The sequence below is a fragment of the Condylostylus longicornis genome, unplaced genomic scaffold (assembly GCF_029603195.1).
Source record: "Condylostylus longicornis isolate FDR11 unplaced genomic scaffold, ASM2960319v2 ptg000048l, whole genome shotgun sequence".
Taxonomy (NCBI): Eukaryota; Metazoa; Arthropoda; class Insecta; order Diptera; family Dolichopodidae; genus Condylostylus; species Condylostylus longicornis.
In genome coordinates this window covers 18333474-18356619 of record NW_026578017.1, presented here as the reverse complement: position 1 = coordinate 18356619, position 23146 = coordinate 18333474, and the positions used below count along the sequence as shown (strand labels likewise).

The 23146-nt window shown below is 25.3% G+C and overlaps 3 protein-coding genes across 4 annotated transcripts; 1 reads left to right on the top strand and 2 right to left on the bottom strand.

Moving 5' to 3' along the window:
* Positions 1-222: 222 nt before the first annotated feature.
* Positions 223-18404, bottom strand: LOC129610722 (maternal effect protein staufen). Of its 2 annotated transcripts, XM_055523392.1 has the most exons (11): positions 18200-18404; positions 18094-18146; positions 17295-17591; positions 6503-7455; positions 6199-6431; positions 5419-6066; positions 4998-5354; positions 4485-4944; positions 4198-4413; positions 3901-4121; positions 223-3803 (listed from the first exon to the last, which is right to left on the bottom strand). In XM_055523392.1, exons 3-11 carry the CDS (start codon positions 17558-17560, stop codon positions 3546-3548), a joined length of 3612 nt encoding a protein of 1203 aa, XP_055379367.1. In that variant the 5' UTR covers positions 17561-17591; positions 18094-18146; positions 18200-18404; the 3' UTR covers positions 223-3545. The 2 variants fall into 2 exon arrangements, with proteins under 2 accessions (XP_055379367.1, XP_055379366.1); XM_055523391.1 differs by having other exon boundaries at positions 18094-18404.
* Positions 18405-19618: 1214 nt separating this feature from the next.
* LOC129610919 (WD40 repeat-containing protein SMU1) lies at positions 19619-21897 on the top strand. The gene is made up of 7 exons (XM_055523737.1): positions 19619-19750; positions 19867-19933; positions 19986-20129; positions 20190-20304; positions 20367-21111; positions 21162-21495; positions 21549-21897. The coding sequence occupies exons 1-7, from the start codon at positions 19725-19727 to the stop codon at positions 21645-21647; spliced, it is 1530 nt and encodes a 509-aa protein (XP_055379712.1). The 5' UTR covers positions 19619-19724; the 3' UTR covers positions 21648-21897.
* LOC129610920 (peflin) lies at positions 21774-22920 on the bottom strand. Its single transcript, XM_055523739.1, has 4 exons — positions 22777-22920; positions 22629-22674; positions 22238-22564; positions 21774-22182 (listed from the first exon to the last, which is right to left on the bottom strand). Exons 1-4 carry the CDS (start codon positions 22786-22788, stop codon positions 21956-21958), a joined length of 612 nt encoding a protein of 203 aa, XP_055379714.1. The 5' UTR covers positions 22789-22920; the 3' UTR covers positions 21774-21955.
* Positions 22921-23146: the final 226 nt, after the last annotated feature.

Below are 23146 nucleotides of genomic sequence, written 5' to 3'. Positions count from 1 at the left end.
ATAGATATATTTAAAAAGAAAACAGAAAAATTGCAATTGAATAAATATGTGAACAAAATTAATTAAAAATAATTTGATCCGTCTTTTAATAATTTTTATAATAATAATTAGGTCTTATGATAAAAATAAAAAAAGTTTTAAAAGTATAATTCTACCAATTTTAACAAATTTTTATTATATTTTTATTATTACATTCTTCAATTATCATAATTTTATATTATAAAAAAAAATTATAATAAATATTTTAATTATAATAAAATGACTTTATAAATGGTTTAAAATGAACGTGTGCGGTTCATACCATTGTTACATTTAAAAATCAAAACAAAATAGACGAAATCAATATTTTTCTAACAATATTCTTGAAATCCAAAGTAAAAGTAAGGAATTCGAAATGTTTTGATTTTTACTTTTTTTGTTAATTTGATTTCTTTTTTTATTTTATAACTACATATTAGAATCAATTACAAATATGTATATCAATTCCGCGAAACACATATTTCAATTAATATATTTATACATACATACATATGTATATACTAGAGTTTTTTTGGTGAAATTCATTTCACAAGTTAGCACATTTATTTTAAAATTTTTCTTGCTTCTAAAAACTATATGGTGCTTCATGAAATGAACTTCCTTTATTAAAGTATTGTTTGTTTTAACGCATCATTAATTTTAAATACATTTTTTTTTATGGTCAAGAAAATAAATAGGTTTTAACTATTACTTAAGTATTCTAGGTTATGTGAAATAAAAAAAAATTTATCTTAATTGAGTAAATTGAGTTTAGGAATAAGTAAACAATAAAAAATACGTATAAAATTCATGGTAAAAGGATTCATATTTTATTTTGTTAATTTGTATTAATAAAATACTGCTTTTAAAACATTTTTTAAAAAAAGTTAATCTCAAATTGAACTTGTTTTGCAATTATTTTTACAGTATTTAGTTTTAACTAATTAATTTATATTAAAAATTTCTAAAATATTCGTCATTTAAAAATTTGGAACTGCTCATCTAACTATTTAATCATGACCATATAACATTTTTAAAATTTTTCATAAATGTATTTAAAAATATATTTTTGCTTTTGTGATATTAAAATTACATTAATTACCATTTGCCTAATAATAAATAATCAATTAAATACTTTTTGCATTTTTCATTAAGCATACACTATAAGCCAAAACCTCAGTTACAAATAAAGAACAACTTAATAGTTTGGATGAGATTTTGTAAATAGAAGATAATTTAAACTTAGGAATATGGTAATCAATATGATGTTTTTTTAAATAATTAATTTAGAGAAAAATTAAAAATGCACAAAAATATCTTTTATCAAGTCATTCATTAATTATTTATAATTCCCAAAAAATTTGATCGTTGTTTTGAAATTAAAGTTTTTAATATACTAAACTAAAAAGCAATCATAAAAATATTGAATGATATTACATTTATACAATATGTATAATCAAATAAAAAATTACGCTTGAACATTAAATCGTAAATCAGAATTTAGATTCTAATTGAAAAACTTTTTTTTATATAAAAATATTGAGCAAGATCTAAAAAATATTTTTGTACATTTTTTTTTTCAGTTTTTAATTTTTCAATAAATTTTTTAGAATTTTTATAAAATTTATTCAAAATATTTTTGTCGAGTTCCTTTCAATTTTTATTTGAAAATAAAATAAAAGCATAATGTTTATATTACTGGTTTCATTTTATTTTATTTGGCCTTATTTAAAAAAGAGAAAATTAGAAATTGGACCAAATTAAATAAATTACATTCATAAAAATTTGGTTTTTGTTATATAATTTCATATTTAATATTTTTAATAGCAATTTTGCGACATCTGTACATATACATAATGCTTTTAATAAATAAACTTTTATTTAATTTGGTCCATTACCTTTAATTAATTACATTTTATGAATTTCATGGATATTAAATTGTTCAAAAGTATTTACAGTCAAACAAAAAACCTATATACATATGTCATTAAAATAAATAATGTACAATTTAATACCCTTTTTAATGTTTGTTTTTGCCTTATAATAATTTTCATATGCAGATATTATAAAATGTTATGCGAAAAAAAATAAATACTCTATTTACTTGATTTTTTTAGTTTCTAATTTTTTGAAATTAACGAACTTTGAAATAATTAAATACAAGTCTTAGTGAAATTGAAAGAACTGTAGTGGAACCGTTTGTGAGCTTCATTTTGTGTAAACAACTGGCCATTGCATCACATTTCAGAGAAATACAAAATGATTATGTATTGTTTCCCTTGGGTTGGTGAGGTGAAATAGTAGTATATAAATACAATGTCTTGGTCAAATGTTATTTAAAAGAAGTTCAAAAAGCCTATTTAAACACAGTTATATATTTTGCTTATTTTAACGACCCAAGAATTTTTAAAATAAATCCGTTGAATGTCTTGCCGAAACTGAAAAAACCGGAAATCATAAAAAATGTTGTTGCTGATAATATTATTGATAATGTAAGAATATTTTGGTAAGAAAATAAAAAAGTGTAATCTAATCGAAATGTAAAACTAGTATTGGGGAATATAAATATGCCATATAAATGAAACATTTTGTATGTATTTGTAAATAGCAGAAGTTTTTTTTTAAAGATTATAAAACCGATTCTGTTGGTGGGATTATAATAAAAGAATTTTTGTTATTTTTAACCGTATTTTTGATTCGGATGAGAATAAAATTCTATTTTAGAAACATTATAAAAATGAAAATATTAATATTAAGAATGATGATGAAAATTTATTAAAACTCATTAATGAATAATGAACAAAATCTGAAAATGAATATTCCGAATTTATGCACTGAGCTGGCTGAATTTAAAACATCTTTTAATTTTAATTAAATTTTCTTAAACTTTTTCTATGAAATTTTGTATATTTTCGCTTGTAGTTTTTAATATTATTTCATGTGTGATATTGCAAAAAGTGAATGTAATAACTCTCTATAAGATGTACGTGCACCTTAATTAAACAATATTGTATTCACTATATTGTATTCGCATGACATTTTAAAATATCGTGTTAATCATTATGAAATAATTTCTTAAATAAAAAAGAAAAATAAATAATAAATTACTTGAAAACATAATATTAATTAATATTAGAAAAAAAAAATATTAAAATAAAATAATTTTCCTAGAAAACAATTTATCTTTTAGTTAACATCAATTTCGAGTATATTTCGAAAATAATAATTATAATAATAAAGATTTTTATTTTTTTTTTATTAATTTACAATAAAAATTTTAATATTGTAAAATAGCTAGTTTTGAAGTCAAGTTTATTGCATTTTAATAATTAATTCTTAGGATTTTTTTTACAGATTTCTGTAATACTTTCAAGATTTTTGAGAAATCAACTTAAAATTTTAATTAATTTTGTAAAATACAAATAAATATATTATAAATATGTATATATAAATTAATTTTTTAAATTTATCTTTTATTTTAAAAATTTCTTGGCAAAAATACTTCTTTTTGTTCATTGTTACAACATTTAGTTATTTTCACCTTCTTTTTTTGAATTCGGTTTTTTTTCATCCGAAATATTATTGTTACTAGATTGTATTTTTTTTGGTTTAACATTATCTAAGCCTAATTTACTTAACATTTCCAGTGCCGCCAAAGCAGCGTTATCTTGTGATGCATCTGAATTTTCTCCAGCTCCATGACATAATTGCGGAGGATCTGTGAACAAAGCTATAATCGTTAAAAACTCTCCGTGATTTCCTTTTGGATAATCAGTAAAATTAGCCTATAATACAACGTTTATTAGAATTAAATATAGAAAGGTATTTTGCATGTAGGTACAATATATTTTGCAAACGATACAAAAAAAAATACGATCTTACTTCGAAATCTAAAATTTGGGCCAAGTAGAGCAATTGGTCTTTAGGTCTCACTCCAAATTCAGTAGATTTTCTTTCTGAACCTTTAGGTTTTTCGACTGATTCACTTTTGTTAGAGACTTCATCATTGGTTGAAGCTTTTTGACTCGGTTCATTTTCACCAGAATTTTGTTGAGATTGTTTGGTAGTATTTACAGAATTTGTATTGTGATGTGTTTCACTATCTTTAATTGATGAAAAAAAAAAATAAAACAGTTTTTCAATTATGAATAAAAATAATAAAACAATATTCATTATTACTTTTCGGCAAATGAATTAAACCAGGAACAATCTGTCGACTAGAACTTCCACTTTGTGCCTGAGGGGTTGTTTTTGCATTACTCGTACTATTACTTCGAGATAAATCGTTTTCACTTGTTTTAATTTTGTTACTGTTATTGTCGGCAGTGTTAACAACATTTGAATTATTTTCTTTATTATTTTGATTCGGTTCATATCCCAAAATTACAAGCAAATCTTGGAAATTAAAAAAAAAAAAATAAAATAATTAATCGACAGGTTAAATTTATTTTAAAAATATTATATACTTTTCGCAGCATTTCTTTTAGCAATTTTTTTGTTAGATCCGCTGCCTCTGGCACTTTGACCATTGGCTGTAACTTCAATAGTGAATTCGCGCCTTCTTGCAGCACCTTTTTCTTCAACTACCGTGTAAGCTGGTTCTCGTTCTTTTAAAGCTTGTTGTATTTGAATTAATCTAGAAATTGGATTCATTTCTTCTGGATTTTCAGGTTCAGGTTTTTCTTTTATAACATTTTTAATCCGCTTTTTTGGCGCAGTTTGCTGAGTTGCCCCTTGTTGGGATGCACCAGCAGCGGAATTACGTTTATGTGCCCGACTTCCTTTACTCGTCTTATTACTATTCTGGTACGTATTTGCGGGTGGTGGTTTTTCTGGACTCACTGGTGGCAATTTGTTAAGCTCTTCCAGCATTTTTTTTGCTGCTCTCTTTTTTGATATTTTTTTGCCGTTTCCTTCACCTTCCGTCTTAAATGCAACAAAATTGATATTTTTTTGCTAAATAAAATAAAAAAACTTACTGTTATATCTCCAACTTTACAAATAGTTATAAAATTTTTCAAATGCGGTGGCCCAACTTCACTTTTAACTTCAAATGTTACTAATAAATTTCTTTTTAAACCTATTTCATAAACCAATGAAATTGGAGACTTAATTTCGGTTCCAGATTCCCCTGAAGATGTATTCAAATTTTCAACATCTTCGCTAGCTTCAGCAATTGGTTTTAATACTTCCAAAGCTCGGGATGCAGCATCGTGTTTAGCAGCTTGAACTGTTGGGCCAACACCAGTAAATTTTTCTTTTCCTACTAACAAAGTTATTTTACATGCATCTCTGTTATAATTAGGATGAATGCCATTTAATGGTGCCATCATTCGCTGAAATACATAAAAAAACTTTTTCAAAACAAGTTACTTTTAACTTTGTATTGGACAAAATTACGTTACGAAATTTCATATAACCACCCCGAGCATACGGTCTTCTAGTTACATTTGGGAAACGCATTCCATTTCCATTCAAATAAATATTAACTAAATTATTTCTTGAGTTAAACTGTCCATACTGATAATTACTCTCACAATAATAATTTGGCATATGTGGTAATGATGGTGGTGGTGGTGGCGGTGGTTGTGGGCCATTAGTTAATGTTACTGGCGACATGGAAGTTTGTGTACCATTTGATATAATTTGCTGGGTTGAATTTATTGCTAATGCTGTTGGTACACTTTGTTGATTTACCGGCGGCATTGATTGTATTTGATTAACAGTTCCACAAGTTTGTGCCGTTCCCGACGAGTCGAAAACATATACTGCTCTTTCCCCTAATTTCATAGCCAGGGCGTTTAATTCAACTGTTGGGGTAATATTTCCAATTCCAAACCTGCTAGAGCCATTTTTGTGGCGTACTTTCTTAGGAGGTGGATGTTCGTATTTAGTTTTAGTTATTGCTTCTGCAGCTGCTGTATGTTGCGCCTTTTTTATACTTAAACCTTCAGCAGTATATTCTTCATCCCCTAGATTTAATATTACAGTAAATCTTTTACTATGTGCTGGTCCTTGTTCTCCAGTTAATCTGTACTGATGCTGTATCTAAAATATATGATAAATGCTTTATTTCTCAAGAAATATTTCCAACCTTTTTGAATTAATACATATTTTAAATTATAAAATTTTGTAATTTTTATTGAATTATATTATTTATGTAAGTATATAAGTTTTTACTTGATTGTATCTCGCTAATTCATTGACCAAGCACATTGGTGTTTTTTCCTTTCCACTTGAAATATTTTCAGTAGACGGAACACTAACAGGTTCATTTGAAATTGGTTGTGAAACAGTGTTTTCTGGATGTTCAATATTTTCTGGTGACTCTTCAACTGCATTAACAGAATTTTGTTTTTTGCTTACTTTTTGATTTTGTACGTGTTCCACATTTTGGTTAACATTAGACGATGCTTTTAATAAAAGTACAAAATTAATCTTGAATTACATATACATATGTATAATGAAATTAAAAAAATCTTACAATTTTTTGAAGTTTTTGATTTTGTTGATAAATTTACTATAGGAATATTTTGATTAATCTGCGATTGACTATTATTTGAAGTTGTAGAATTTAATAAAGAGGGAGAGTTATTTGACAAATTTTGCGTTGCATTCACAGTTGAACAAGTAGAAGTAGTCGCCGAACTAACTAATGTTTGTGAGTTTAAAACTTTGTTTGAATTTTGAATAATTTTATGTTGGCTGATTTGTGTTTGATTGATTACTTGAACCGTTTGCTGTGAGTTACACTGATTTATATGTTGAGGTTGATTCGCATGCTGCTGTGATGGAGGTTGTGTTTGGGATTGGGCTTGTTGTGTTGGCTGTGTTTTAACCACATTTGAAATAATTTGAGGTTGATGAGATTGCTGCAACTGAGGCTGCTGCTGATGATGGGGTTGAAGTGGAGATTGCAAATGCTGTTGGGAATGCTTTACTTGATTAATTTTAGAATGTCCAACCCCTGCAGTTGTATTTGCATTATACTTGTGGGTTGGATGATTGACTATTTTGTTAGTGTGGTTTTGTTTTTGATTATAATTATTGTTATTATTATGCTGTTGAATTGGTATTTGTTGTAGTTGATGTTGCTGCTGTTGTTGTTGATGTGGAGGAGGTATTTGCTGGTGATGGGATTGATGCGGAAGTGGGTGATTACTTAAGTTTGTTGCAGCAGGTGGTGGCGGTGGTTGTAGTTGTGGATGTTGCTGCTGCAATTGATTCACATTTACACCACCAATATTGCTGTTATTGATGTTTGGCGGTCGACTTTTCATATAATGCGGTTGATGCATTTGTGGGCTTATACGTTGTGGTGGCTGAGATAATGGCGGTTGTTGTAAAGTTAATTGAGAAGGTTGTTGCTGTTGTGGCTGCGGTTGCGACTGCTGTTGCTGTTGTTGAGAAGCAGGTGGTGGTAGATGATGTCCTAATCTGTAATTTTCAATTTATTTTGTATTAATTTTTATAAATTGCAATATTAATTATAATTAGCTTTCAAATCTTATTTGGAAAACATACTAAGTATAAAGTGAAATACATAAATGAAAGCTGTAATACCAAATAAACCGTATCATTGCCTATAATTAAAAACATTGCATTAAATAAGTAACCTTATTTCATTGATAATAACTTTACATTAAAGAAATTAGTTGTCGACAATTCAACAAATTTTCGGTAATATTTCATATTGTATTCCATATTGTTCATAGTATTCAGAAACTTGATCTTTGTTATATATATTGAGTTAATAAAAAAAAATTAAAGAAATAAGGATAGAATTCAAGGAAATAAGAAGTGAAAAACTTTCTGTTCTATTAACAGCATGTGTAAGCAATATCTAACATCGAAAAGTTACAATCAACGAGTACAATCATTGTCAATATTTGTGGGAAAGCAATAGTGTTCGATGTTAAAAATTTACGAAGCAATGGTGAACCTTGAATGAACAAACGAGTCATTTTAAATTCAATTTTGGTTTTTTCATTTTTTAAAATAAAATATACTAAATTACAATTTTTTTTGAAAATAAACAATCACATACTTGCATAGATTCAACTGAGAAAAGAAAACAATCATAAAATGATATTGTATGTATGTATGTACATATTTTATCTTATAAGTAAAGTTTATAGAATAAAATACAGGTGTTTGAAAAAACTTAAAAAAAAAAATTTTATGGAAACTAGAAGAAGAAAGCAAATAAACTCTACTCATCATAAAGCAATATCGTAGTTACAATAACAGCTGACAAACTCACGAAAATACTTCTTGATTCATATATTCGAAAATTCTAAGTTTCGAATCATCAAAATATTCTTAACACGTATTTGTTTTACAATATACAAAATAAATAACATTTAAATTGATTTTGTTGTATCTGTTTGAAATGAATTAAGTAATATTTCAATGTTAAATATTAAGCACGAATTTACTTTAATGTTGTTACTATTTCTCCTTATTTTAATTTGAATAATTGATTCAAAAATATTATTTATTATGTGAAAAGGTATCGGAACGCGCTAAGTCAAGACCAAAAGTGGTTTATTTAAAAAAGAAACAAACGTGAAAAAATTCAATAGAAAATCATAATAAACCATATACAGATTCTCACAGAATTTCACCAAAAATTACAAAAAAGTAAAAAGAAACAATAAATAAAAGGAAAAATGAATAAAATTTTTGTTTTATTTTTTTTTTCAGGATTTACTTGTATTTTTTAAATTATTATTTTCTATCTTAGAATTAGAAAAATCAGCTGTTTTGTGTTTTAATGGACAAAAAAATTAAAAGTAAAGAACTCATAAAAACTTTTAATGTACATATGTGATTCCTTCAAAACTGCAAAAAAAAATGTATAGAAGCTTTGCTCTCCCGTTGCGTTTTTATATTTCTTTTATTTCATTTATTTTTCCTATGTTTTTTATAACTATTATTGTTATTTTTATTATCATTATTTGAATTTTATATAAATTCAACAACATTAAAAAATACAAAAAAACAATCTTGTCTTTAACTTAATATTTGATATTTCCATTTTATTGTTATTATTTTTTTATTTATACTCAACGAAACAATATAACCAAGACGTCATGAGTTCAATTCAACGAAAAAGAGTCACCGATGAGTTGTCTTTTATATTCATATATACATACATTTATACGCACATAAAGGGCATATATATATATATTATATGTATATACATATATAATTTTTTAAAGACTTGGTGATTTATTTAAATAAATGCCACTGTATATAATAATAATAAAAATAATAATAATAACAATAATAATAATAATAAGTTTGAAGAAGAGATAGCAGGGTGCCCTCACTTAAAACAACCAGATTTATATTATATACACATATTAATAAATGTCTATATCTACATGCAGATTGGTATACAACTGTATTTGTTAGTATATATCTATGTAAAAAACTCTATAAATATCGTTATAAATTTGTTTTCCCCCTTAAAAATATAGTACTTAAGTACAAAAATTATTTTGTCGAAGTAAAGAACCTTACTTAGAATTGAAACAGAAGTAATTTTAGTAAAATTGAAAAATATAAAAAGGAAATATTGTTGTAGTAAGAAAGAGAAAGGGTAGTTTCCAAATAAAAAAAAACCTTAACTCAGAAAAAAATAAAAGACTTTATTTTATAACGTTCATATACACTAAATCATATAGGGTTAAACTAAATCATTATAAAGGTAGCCAAGCGATAAAATTAATTAGAAAATCATATTTTGTTTTTTTTAGAAAAACTTTTTATGTAAAGAGATTACTATCGCACATTTAATTTAATATTAGGCTATCGAAGATCAAGGGTTAAATATTCTAAAAATTACCAAAACTGAAAATTAGTTTCACAGCCCCCTCTTAAATGTAGATATATATATATATATGTATATGTATATAGATACTATAGTATTTTTGGTTTAATATAACGTCAGTATAAATGCTGTACATATATTTGCATTTTCATGTTACGAAAAAATAAAGTTAATATCTTAAAATTGACAAATTTTTCAATAACACTTTTCAGAACTTTTCTTGAGTATTTAATAAAATAATGAACAAATTTTGCTTATATAAATTGCAATTGCACAAATATAAACTTATAAAAATATAACAAAATACATGAGATACATACACACATATATTAAAATTAAAAATTAGCACTAAGAAAAAAGAATTAAGTAGGTATACATATATAAACCTTAATTTTGAAAATTTTTTACTCTAAGTATAGGTTTGTTAGCATTGAAATAAATAGCAATTAAATGTTTAAAAAATTATTATGGAAAATCAATAAAGAAGTCTGATTTAGATTCACTGTTGTAACTAATTTAACAGTTAATTATTTTAAAGTGAATTTCCGTAAAAAAACATAAATTTAATTAAGTACGCCCAAAAGTATGCACTTTTTTTTATAAAACACTAATTTCTTCTACAGTAACAATGCAAAAAAAAAAATAAGATAAGAAAGAAAAAAAAATCAGCACATCACATTTGAGTATAAACATTAAAAGACACAAATCTTTTGAAATTCTTCAGAAAATACAGCAACCCTAAGCATATATGAATATTACAAAAAAAAAATTATATAAATTGACATTTATCTAACTTTTTTATATAATTCTTCTTCTTTTAGATTTTTTCATTTTTATTGAATCTCTCAAGACTCCCTGTTTTCCTAAACCTTTTGTTATCCAAGTCTTTCTTTTTTTCTTTACTTTTCTTTTTTTTCCTTTAATTCAACTGGTGAATGGGAATAAATCTATAAACAAAAGATAAGCGTGAATGGTTAAGCAATATAAAGATTGTTTTATATTTCCACATGGTTATAATAGTGAATATAAAAAATAAAAAAAGAGAAAAAGAAAAATTTTATAACATTGGTATATAAAAATATTAATAAAAAAAAAGGGTTAGTTGATCTTGTCGGATCTTGCTGCCATTACTCTTTTTTTTTTTTTTTTTGGTCTTTATGTTCTTGTATAACAAACTCCTTATGATGATGATGATGATGATAAAAATAGTGATTGAGTAATAGCAATAATAATAGTGATGATGATGGTTTTTATTACTTTGGCAAAAAAATATTTTATAATACATTTATGTGTATACATACATACATACATATTTTTATAATATAAAGCTTTATAATCTGAGAGAATATCATAAACCACAAGCTGGTGTAAATGTAATATTCAAGAAATAAAATTTTTTTCTTTCTGTTTTTGATCATTTTGAATTTTCTTTCTTGCCAAAAATTTTATTATCTGAATATAGTTTTTGTTTTTCTTATTTTTGATCATCATAACATTATCTTCTAACGCTTAACGCTTAAGGGTCAAAAAGGTTTCTCTCTTGCACAAAATTAATTCACTTAAAAAAGAAAGAAATGGTTCCTTTTTTTACCGATACTTAAATTTTGTTTTATATCCGCTTTGTTTTATTGTTATTACCATTAATATTTTGTTTTTTTTTTTTTTTTGGTGGAATAATATTAGAAATATTTGTTGCTTTAAAAAACTTTTGTTTTTTTTTTTTTTTATTTTTTTATTTTATCCTTTTTGCTTTTGAGGTTTAAAAGAACAGTGAAAATAAGTAAAAAGTAACAAGGAGTAAAATAAAAATAAACACAAAAACAAAATTATGAAAATAATAATAAAACAGTGAATAAATATGACATGTCACTTAAAAATTTGACAAAAATTATGAAGTGAAAAGAATAGGATTTTAGAAAATTTATGCTTTTTAAGGATTTATAATAATAATGATAGCAAATATAATAATAAGACTTTTATTTAATTTTATTTAATTCTATTTTTTATTTTTTAAATAATTTGATAATTAAATGTTATCGGAAGATTTTTCCATGATAATCTTTTTATATTGCTTTTTCGTACTTTATTTTCCCATTTTATGTGTGAGTAATGATATTATAAAAATTAAATTTTTATTTTTAGATTTGAAATTTTGAAAAATATCTGTGAAAAAAACATGTACAAATTTTGTATACCTCAAAAAATGTACATGCCGATAAACTCTTTATAGTCAATCGAATAAATCATATCAGAAAATCAAATAAATCACTAAACAGTTTTAACATTCAACATACTTTAGTGATTTATGTAGTATGATTCCATAGAGTTTTGGTACATTTTATTGATAACAATTGAAAATCGTCAAATATAATTCTATGGGATAATAGTGAAACCTTCGACCACAATAGTGAAATGGAAATATTCTATAGCATAATAGTGAAACAACTGTCAGGCACTTTCTAAAATATCGATTTTTTAAGGTTTTAGATGCCGTAAAATTTCTCGAGCACGACTATGGTGACGGAACATTCCTTTTTGTTCGAATATTTTTTTGTTCGAGATATCTTAAAAAATGTCTGCAGCTTAAAATCCTGAGAAGTATTTCTTTTCTAAATTAAAAATAAATACATAATATAAATTTTTTTGCCAATTATTTATTTGATCCCTGGTTGTATTGTTAAAGATTCAAAACCTCTGTTTAAGCTATTTCATATTACGTTAGTGTTATAATTGTTTCCAAATTGCAGTGCAAAGTTTTTTTTTAAGTAGTCGTCTTGTTATCGAAGCAAATTAATTGTTTAATTTTAAACCGATACTCAGTTTAGTCTGAATACTTTTTAAGATATGACGAAATTGATTTTTCGTTGTTAAAAGGGCTAATACAATTGAAAATAATTCTAATACAAATAAAAATAATTTCGCCTTATTTTCATTTTTTTTTTAAATTTCAGTACGTAGGACCAAATTTGCATGAGATGGCGTTTTGGTTTTCCTGGATTTTCGAATTGAAACTCTTGTAGTAGGTCTTTTATAAAAAATGAAAATATTTGAATAGGGAATTATTTTATTAATAAGCCTTTGCTACATTGTTATAACAATGTAATGCAAGCAGTTTTCATAAAATTTTGTTAAATTATAAATCAATTTAAATAAGTATTCAAAAAAATTTTAAAGTTTTTATAAAATATGGATACCACTATGAACATTAATACGGATAACACTAAAATTATTTTAAAGTTATTAGAATAATTTTATTTTGTTTGAAAGAAGTAAACAATATGCAAAAACCATAAACGTTTGTAAAAAAATATGTAATAAAAGGAATATGTACATATATACATATGAATATATTCCAATAAAAAACAAATAGAAAGGAAATCAGTCATCCACTGATTAATTAATATTAAAAATGTTTAGTTGGTATTGTGATATGAAGTGTTATTACATTGGACATAGCTGAATAACAAAAACCATGACATTAGTCGAAGTACTAAATTGCATGACAAGGGCAATAAGGAAAAATCATATTTATCTAATGACCGTTTAATCAAAATATTATCATGGTTGCATAAATTATCATGCAATTCAATTTATTTTTTAGAATTAATTAGTTGCAATAAGAATTTTTATAATTTTCAAAAATTTTTCCTTCACTTACTTATTACCTTTATTTATTATCACTAAATAACCATGAACTTTAAGTTATAAATTAATTAATATTCAATTTCAACAGATTTGCGATATTAACAAAACTTATAGAAATAAATTTGAATATGTAAATTAAATAAAAAAAAATTATATCCGTACACATAACGAAATTTAACAAAAAATTAGTTAAATGCGCCGGAAAAATCCATTTTTTATCGCAATCGCAATTAATTCGAATTTTATCTGCTTTAAGAAAAAAGGTAAATGACGGATTATAAAATTTAAATATAATTGCAACAATTGCATGTATAAGTAAATTAATCATACTTTTTATTATTTTTATAACAATGCCCTATTAAATTCAGGTGTTATTTATTATTCTAATCTGAAAACTATTTTATTTTAATCCGAAACTTCAATGGTAAATATTTATATAAAATAGCCTATGGTAAGTTTGTGAACAAATTTTTCGTCATATCCTTTCATTTTTTGTTTATTTTGTCAAAATACCAAAATAACACTTTATTAAAATAAATAAAGTGCTTCAAATTCTTGAACAAAAATTTCTATTCAAGTTAAAAAAAATTATATGTATGTGTAAATGTAAACTTTGAAAAAAAAAGAAAAGGTCAACTATAATGAAACGTTGGACGCAGTTTCGTCAATAAGTTGTCAATTGTTTTGATTTTTATTTTTTATTTTCTTAATTGTTTCTTTTCATTTTTTTGGTCAAAAAATTCATTTGGACTGTAATAAACAAAAAAGAAAAGAGAAAAAATACAATATAGGGACTTTAAAAATTAAAAAGTAACTATGATGTTATGAAAAAGGAAAACACACGAAGCAGTAAGAAGAAAAAAAATTGAAAATAATATTAAAGGAACGTAACTAAAATAAATAAGAGGACTTGATTCAGCGAATAAACTTTTTTGTCTTATACATACAATCTAGCAACGGCACCCGGACAATTTACAATTACAACAATATAATTTAAAGGGTGTTGAAAAAAGGATATTATTGTCCTTGCTCCTCAAATTTCAAATATAACTATACTAATTTTCATATATACATATATAAACATCTACATTTGTAATAAATTTGAATGGAAAAAAAATCAGAAGAGTAAGTATATTGTTTCCTTTTCTATTTTTAATGTAGGATAAAGGTTCAGAATATTTTTTCAAGGGGAGTTATGCCTAAAAACCGATTTATTAAACTAGTTTTAAATAAAAAATTTATATATATGTATATATATATATAATATATCAGTATTTTTTTTTCTATAATTTATAAACCCAGAAAAATGTTATCTTTTTCACCTATTATTAATTCTGATTTTCTTTATTTGCAACAATGTAATTATTTCATTCCTTGAAATAAATATAAAACCATTACACTACATTCTGTTTTAATAAGTCTAAAAAATATTTTGTAATTTTTAAAGGTTTTACTTAAATAAAGTCCAATATTTTGTGTAACAACTAAAACATGCATTATTAGATAATATTTCGTTATTAGTTCATTTAGTTATTTAATTTTATACAAAAAAAGGCCTGCCTGTAAAATGATTTTCGCAACATAGACATTAAAATACGTTTTCATAATATGATAAGTTAAGGTGCGTGCGATATTCCATGCACAAATTTTAATTACACTTTTTCCATGTTTAAAAACATTTTTTTCTTCACTGATTAAATTAAAAAAAAAAAAATATTTGTACCTAAAATTGAATTTTTTTGATATTAGAGGATTAAAAACCATAGTAGTTCATATACAGTCGAAGTAAAATATTATTTTTGTTACTTTAAAAATGTTACAATTATTATAAGACATATGTCAAATATAGACTAATATATGTATATACATACATATATGAATTTATGTTTAAGGATATAACCATTTATTACTTCCGACAAGTATTTACATAATAACATAATGTAACCTAAATTTTTATTTGTATAATTTTTTCGTTATAAAAAGTAAAGTTAATTGATAAATATAAAGATAAAATGGAAACATAAAAATGTTATGAAAACAATTCGTAATGATTTGAAATAAAGTTTTTTTTTTTAAATTATAAAATCACATATGTACATAATGATGTACTTATGCATTTAGTAATATCTAAGACACACTTTTTGTAGTGAATACGTTAATAAACAAATAAAGCAAAATTTCTTAAATAGTCGCTCTACGGTAACAAGAATGTACTTCATTCTTTATTAACATAAAAAATTTTAAATTTCTACAAAACTAAAAATTTTAAAACATAGGTATTATTTTTAACATTTATTTTATTGTATAAAAATATTCTTCATTTAAGAAAAAAAAAACTTCACAAAAACAACACAATTTTATTCACTTTTAGGATAAAAGATTTTACTTAATTCCATTATTTTTTATAAAATTATTATTTTCGTATAATTCACCTGATTAATAGGTGTAAAAAGCACACACAAAATATTTGTAAAATCTGGTAACTTAAAGACGAATACATTAAAAATTCTAACCATATTATATTTTCGTTGTGAAAAAATTATTGATTGCTTCAAGTTTTAAAAAAATATGTCAAAATTAATATTGGTTTTACGTTTTTTAATTCAAAAAACTATACTTATGCATTGAGAATTAGAGTAAATTCTAAACACGAAAATTTTATTGGTCGCGAAATAAATATTTTTTAATTTTGCGATTTTCTTTTCGTAACGATGGTCGAAACGGAACTAAAATTGTCTCTGAATATTTCAATAGTCAAAGTGGTCATCTTTTTATTCATTATATGAAAAATAAATTTTATTAATGAATAAGATAGGTATCACAGCCAAAGTTTTTTTTTTACATTATGAGCTAAATAAAAAATTAAAGTCAGAATTTTCAAGATTCAAGTCTAAAAAACACATACGTGCACCAGTTTTGTAAACTATTTGCTTTTGTAAACTTTATAGGGGAATTTTTATAATGTGATTGTTATTAAAACCAGTAAATTTTTTATTTAAGAGTATAATTATAAGAACACCGCTCCTATATTTAAAGGTTTATTGAAAGTATTTACATAAATGATGTGATGTTGAAAGGAAAAAAAATTATACATATTTCAGTTTAGAGTCTTGTTAACTTATTTTTAAGAGAAAAAATAACAAATTCTATAAATTTAGCAATTTCATTTCATTTTAATGGAAGGTAACAAAATTTATCAGAATTTATAAATGGGAAACAGTATGTATTTTAATATTCAAATACTGTTTCCAATTTATATTGAGGTCTATTATATAATTTATTACTATTTTTGAATATCACTATGTTTAATTAATTTTCATATTCTACATTTATGTATTTACATATGTGCTAGTGTATAATTAATTTTTTATTTCATATTAACTTGGCCTAATAATAATGTTTATATACATGTATTATTTTTCGAGACCCTCTAAAATGTCCATGTTTGACAATAAAGTGGCGAAATACTGTTATACATATGTTCCTACCTATAATATTTCAGTATTTTTTCCCTACAATCAAACAAATAAAGAAAAAATTTTTTTTCCATTTCCTGACCAGTTTTTCTCTTGAATAAAAGAATTAAAAAAATCTTATAAAGGAATAATGTAAAAGAGAATATAGAAATATTAATTGTGACAGGATAAAGTATTTCTTAAAGGTCATAAACCTTTTTGAGTAAAAAGAATTAACTACAAAGAGCTACACTTATTATAGTATCTTTAGACAAAAAATATTACATAAAATCTAAAACTCTTAAAAGATTTTAACTAAATCACACATTTTAAAATACCTATTCGGATCTCCTCGCTGATGAGGTGTAGGTATATATTGTGGCATTATTTGCGGTCCTGTCCCTATTGGTATATTTGTATGCTGTGTATGTGGCTGAGCTTGTTGAGTTGGTGGCTGCTGTGTTGTAAGTTGTGGTGGCGGTTGTTGAATATTTACCTGTTGAGGATGTGGGGCTATACTCACGTTCATTTGAGATGGAATGTGAGGAGGCCGCATCATAGGAGCCTGATGTATGCTATGTCGTATATTGTGTCTTTGATGCATTATTATTACTTTGGTTATTAAACTGTGCTACCTAAAATAAATTTTTATTAATGTTAATATTTAAAAAATAAGCAAAAATAATTTTATTCTTTATATATTTGGCTATATTTTTTTTCAAATCATAATTCCATACTTCATACAAATTACGGTTTATGTAGGTATACTCAATGCATGATGAAAACGTATGTACATGCATATACATACATGCATACATATTAGAACTTATACGCATTTTATATTTTATGTGAAATAACTTATAATGACATACATATATTAAATTAATTCGATCTTTTCTTGTAATTTGTAAAATAATTAAGTGTATTTTTTATTATAAAACGTAAATTAGTATTGAAAGTATTTAATATTACACACAGAGCAGTTTATTGTGAACCAAATTTATTGCACTATTCACAAACGTATTTACATACGTATCTACCTACCATAATTTACAATGAATTTCAAAATTGTACCCGAATTACACAAAAAAATTCGTGAATATCTAAAAATCGAAAATCTCAAAAAAATAAACTTACTTCCAAATTAGATTTCTCTTCAAAAATTGCAGTTATTCTTATATTTTGTGCACCTTAAAATCAAATTTTTTCTTATTCTATAGCCAAGATTCAAACATTATAAAACCTTTCACTTCCACATTTATTTCCTTTAATTTTTTCACAAATCAATATATAGCTTAATTATTACTATTTTATACTACAACTTTTTATAAATGAACTAGACTCTTTTAATTATGTATTATAAATTTCTCTGCATTTAAATTGCGGCCATTGAAATGATTTCGACAAAAAAATTTTTTCCTAAACTTTATCCCAAGTTGCTAAATTGGTTTGTATTACAATATTTGTTAGTGAAAATAAGTATTAATAATTTGTCTCGAGTAATATTTATTTGCACATTTTGTTTACTGGGATTTATTCGTTGAAGAGGAATTTTTGACATATTAATTTTCTTTGAGTTCACAATAGCAATTTTGTTATATTACAATAAAAGAAAAAAGATCCATTAGGAAAACTAAATTAGGAAAAAAAAAACTTAAAAGTTTTAGAAACGAATTCTTTCTTTAATTTTTTTATTAAAAATTCTCACGAGACAAAAAATAAAAAGTACCTTGTTGAAATTTTAATTTTTAACAACTCGCTTATTATTCACTCTTTTAGCTAGGCTAAAATAATTCAATTAAAAAATAACTGCGTCTAAGTACACGTTAAAATTAATACAAGTTCTTAGAAAGAGTCGACATTTTAACTTCTATTAGGTTTATTTTATTACTTTTGATATTTATTAATCTTAGTGTGTTGCTATTGAAACACACAAACATTTTTCAAAATCGTTACAAACCCAAAGCATAATATCATTCTCAATTTACATGTTAGCTATTGAATTCACGTCACATTCAGGCAATTTTACTTTCTTTGGCTTCTTGTGATATTTATGTTTTATGTGATAAGAAACATTTATTAATATGCGTCAAGAGTATTTGCTTTGCCATTTTTAAATTGTACTAAAATTGTTTAAATATAATTATAACAAAATTTAACAGAAATGATTATATAATAATAAATAAACTAAAGAACTTCAATAACGTTAAGAGTTTTAGAAAACTGCAAACATTTATAATTCAACGCAATCATATGAAATACCCACTGTGCGAGTTGTATGCAATGTTTCTAATCACATAAAATATAAATATCACAACAAGCGAAAGAAAGTAAAATTGCCTATGATAAAATAGAATGGAGATGTTTTATTCAAAAACAAATTAAGAAAAGCATTTTTTGTTTATTCTGTGTTGGACTATTGTAAAAAATTTCTTTTTTCTTATCCAATGTTGTAAGAGTTTCAAATTCCAAATTTTTGATTGCTAAGTGGGTTTGCTTTTTTTAGTCTGTAAAATGTTGTATTAAAAAGTGTGTCAATTCAAAATTGTACTTAAAATCATAAAGTATACAACTCTATTGTGAATTGATATAAAATAACATGATTGCTTTTGACATTCCAGCCGTTTTTGACATTGACTTATTAAAGTTTATTGATCATTATTAAAGTTTATAATTGGTTGTTTGGGTTCTTTTTGATTAAAATAAAGTACTTTTTTTAAGAAATTTATATGTTAGCGACTGTAATTTAATTGAGAAAATACGTTAAAATGTCTATTGAAATTGAATCTGCCGAGTAGGTTTCAATACTAAATTGGATAAAAATTGGAAAATAATATTTTGTCTTAATCATTAAATATGTTATTTTCTAACCAATTTTTATATTTGAATTTCATTTATATGTCTTTCCAGTGTAATACGTCTTATTCAACAATATTTAAAGGAGTCGAATTTAATGAAATCCTTACAAGTTTTGCAGGTAAAATTTCTGAGTTTTAACTCCCTATCGTTGTATTTTTAAATATTCTTAGGAAGAAACTGGTGTTTCTCTCAACACAGTTGATAGTATTGATGGATTTGTTCAAGATATTCATAATGGGCACTGGGATACAGTCTTAAAAGTCATACAGTCCCTGAAACTGCCTGATAAAAAACTAATAAATTTATATGAACAAGTGAGTTATAAAGTTCAAATATAAATTTTTAAAATAGTAATATATTAACATATCAAAAAGATTGTTTTAGAGTTAATTGAACTTCGTGAATTGGGTGCTGCCAGATCTTTACTGCGTCAAACCGATCCAATGATTATGTTAAAACAACAAGAGCCAGAGCGCTATATACACTTAGGTAAATAAAAATTTGTATTAATGAAAAACATTTTGGTAATTTTATAATTTTTGTATTTATAGAAAATATGCTTCAACGGGTGTACTTTGATCCACGTGAAGCTTATCCGGAGGGCAGTAGTAAAGAAAAACGCCGAACAATCATAGCTCAAGAATTGAGTGGAGAAGTTCATGTCGTCCCATCATCTCGTTTATTAGCGTTGTTAGGTCAAGCTTTGAAGTGGCAACAACATCAAGGTTTATTACCACCAGGAACAACTATTGATCTGTTCCGTGGCAAGGCAGCAATACGTGATCAAGAAGAAGAAATGTTCCCAACACAAATGGTACGACAAATTAAGTTCGGACAAAAATCTCATGTTGAATGTGCTCAATTTTCTCCTGACGGTCAATATTTAATAACGGGTAGTGTTGATGGTTTCATTGAAGTGTGGAATTTTACTACTGGTAAAATTAGAAAAGATTTGAAATACCAGGCCCAAGATCAATTTATGATGATGGAGCAAGCTGTTCTTGCTTTAGCGTATTCGAGAGATTCAGAAATGTTGGCTTCAGGCGCTCAAGATGGACAAATAAAAGTGTGGCGCATAATGACAGGACAATGTTTGAGAAGATTTGAAAAGGCTCATATTAAGGGTGTTACTTGCTTGCAGTTTTCAAGAGACAATACACAAGTTTTAAGTGCAAGTTTTGACCATTCAATAAGAATACACGGATTGAAGTCAGGAAAAATGTTAAAAGAGTTTAAGGGCCATCATTCTTTTGTAAATGAAGCAGTTTTCACCCCTGATGGACACAGTCTCCTAAGGTATGATTTCATTTCTTATTTTAATTTAGTCTTACCAGAACTAATTTTAGTGCTTCATCAGATGGAACAGTTAAAATTTGGTCTCTAAAGACAACAGAGTGCTTATCGACATTTCAGCCACTTGGAAATGAGTTGGCTGTTAACACAGTTTTGCTTTTACCGAAAAATCCGGAGCACTTTATTGTTTGTAATCGTTCGAATACCGTTGTCATAATGAATATGCAAGGACAAATTGTAAGATCATTTTCTTCTGGTAAAAGAGAAGGTGGCGCTTTTATTTCAGCTACACTTTCGCCTAGGGGTGAATTCATATATTGCGCTGGAGAAGATCAAGTGTTGTACTGCTTTTCAGTGTCATCCGGAAAATTAGAAAGAACACTAAACGTACCGTTTATTTTTTTAATTTTGGCACATGTCTTTATAAAAAATTTTTTTAGGTGCACGAAAAAGATGTGATAGGTTTATGTCATCACCCGCATCAAAATTTGTTAGCAACGTATAGCGAAGATGGATTAGTAAAATTATGGAAGCCATAATTGGGAAAATGTATTCATTATATTACTCCAATTGAACTCATTACTTTTTTTAAGGTATATTTTACATATGTTAAGGTATAATTAACGGATTTCTGATTTTTATGTTTGAATTTAAAAAACTTATCCTTGTATAATACCTATATTTTAACTGTGCTTCAAAATACCAAAACAAGCAAAATACAATGTTTTTTAACCATGATTTCTTAATAAAAATATTGTTCTATAGTAAAATAAATGAATGTAAAGTATATATATATTCTTGTTCTTGCATAAGGCCTTTTTAGGATAAATAGCTTTCGTCATTGCATTTAAATGGAGCATCCAATAGCTACGCTTAAAAAATCTTCAAATCCAATGGTTATTGTACCATTTTGTTGAGTATCTCTCACTCTAAATGCCTCAGTGAATCTTTGTATTTGTACACATAAAACAATAAACTGATCAACAGATATTTGTTTGTGGTTTTGCAAATCTGATTTCCTTATTAAAAATGTTATAAATTCTGGAGAAAATCTAAATCCCATTTGGGCGAAAGCTGAAACATTTGATTTTCTAGTATGTCTGAATACTCTCGAGAATAATTATATTACCTTGCGATAATTCTTGCTCTTCAATATGACCAGATTGATCACGATCGTAGGTTTTGAAAACTTGCAACCACTGATTAATATAGTTGAACAATTTTTCGAATTCTTGTACATCTATAGTTCCACTTGCGTCAGTATCGAACATACTAATCATTAATTTGCAAGCATTATCAGAAAAATTTTCCCCTTTTCCATTTATAAGTGCAGCTTTAAGTTCTGTTGCGCTTATTTTTCCAGAACGATCTCTATCTACAACATCGAACCATCTTTGAACATCAGGTGACACATTCGCATTTTGCGGTGCAAACGCTCCTGGTGGAGGGGCATATCCTAAATATACATAAAAAGTTAATAAAAATATGTATACATTTCAATTTTAACATTTTTATTTCACCTGCTGGTTGTTGGTATCCTCCGGGTGGTGGTTGACCATAGCCTCCCTAAAACGGAATTCCATTTTGATATGTACATAAGTAGTATTATTAGTTTTTGATAAAGCAATGTTTTATTTTAGTTTTTTATTTGATATTGTTATATCTTACCTGGTATGCCATAATATTTTTCAAATTTTTAAAGGCTTTGTTGAGAAATAATTAGAACGAGTTAAATTAAATATTCGTTGGTTTTTTTAATTAAATATCCTGTTTGTTATTAAAAGTATTAATATGATTTGACATATGACTCAGTTTTTAATTTTTATAACTATGTAACTGTCATACTAGTAAACAAAAAAACACTTTGTCTAATATAGTACAAGGTTGCCAGCATATACGAATTTGCAAGTATTCTTGTAAATTTTTAAGGTGCCGTGCAAATATTTTTTTTTTATTTATATTTTGTATATTATATTTAAGCCTATTCTCATAAATTATTACTATAAATATCATAGGACAATTTTTAACATAAGAGCAA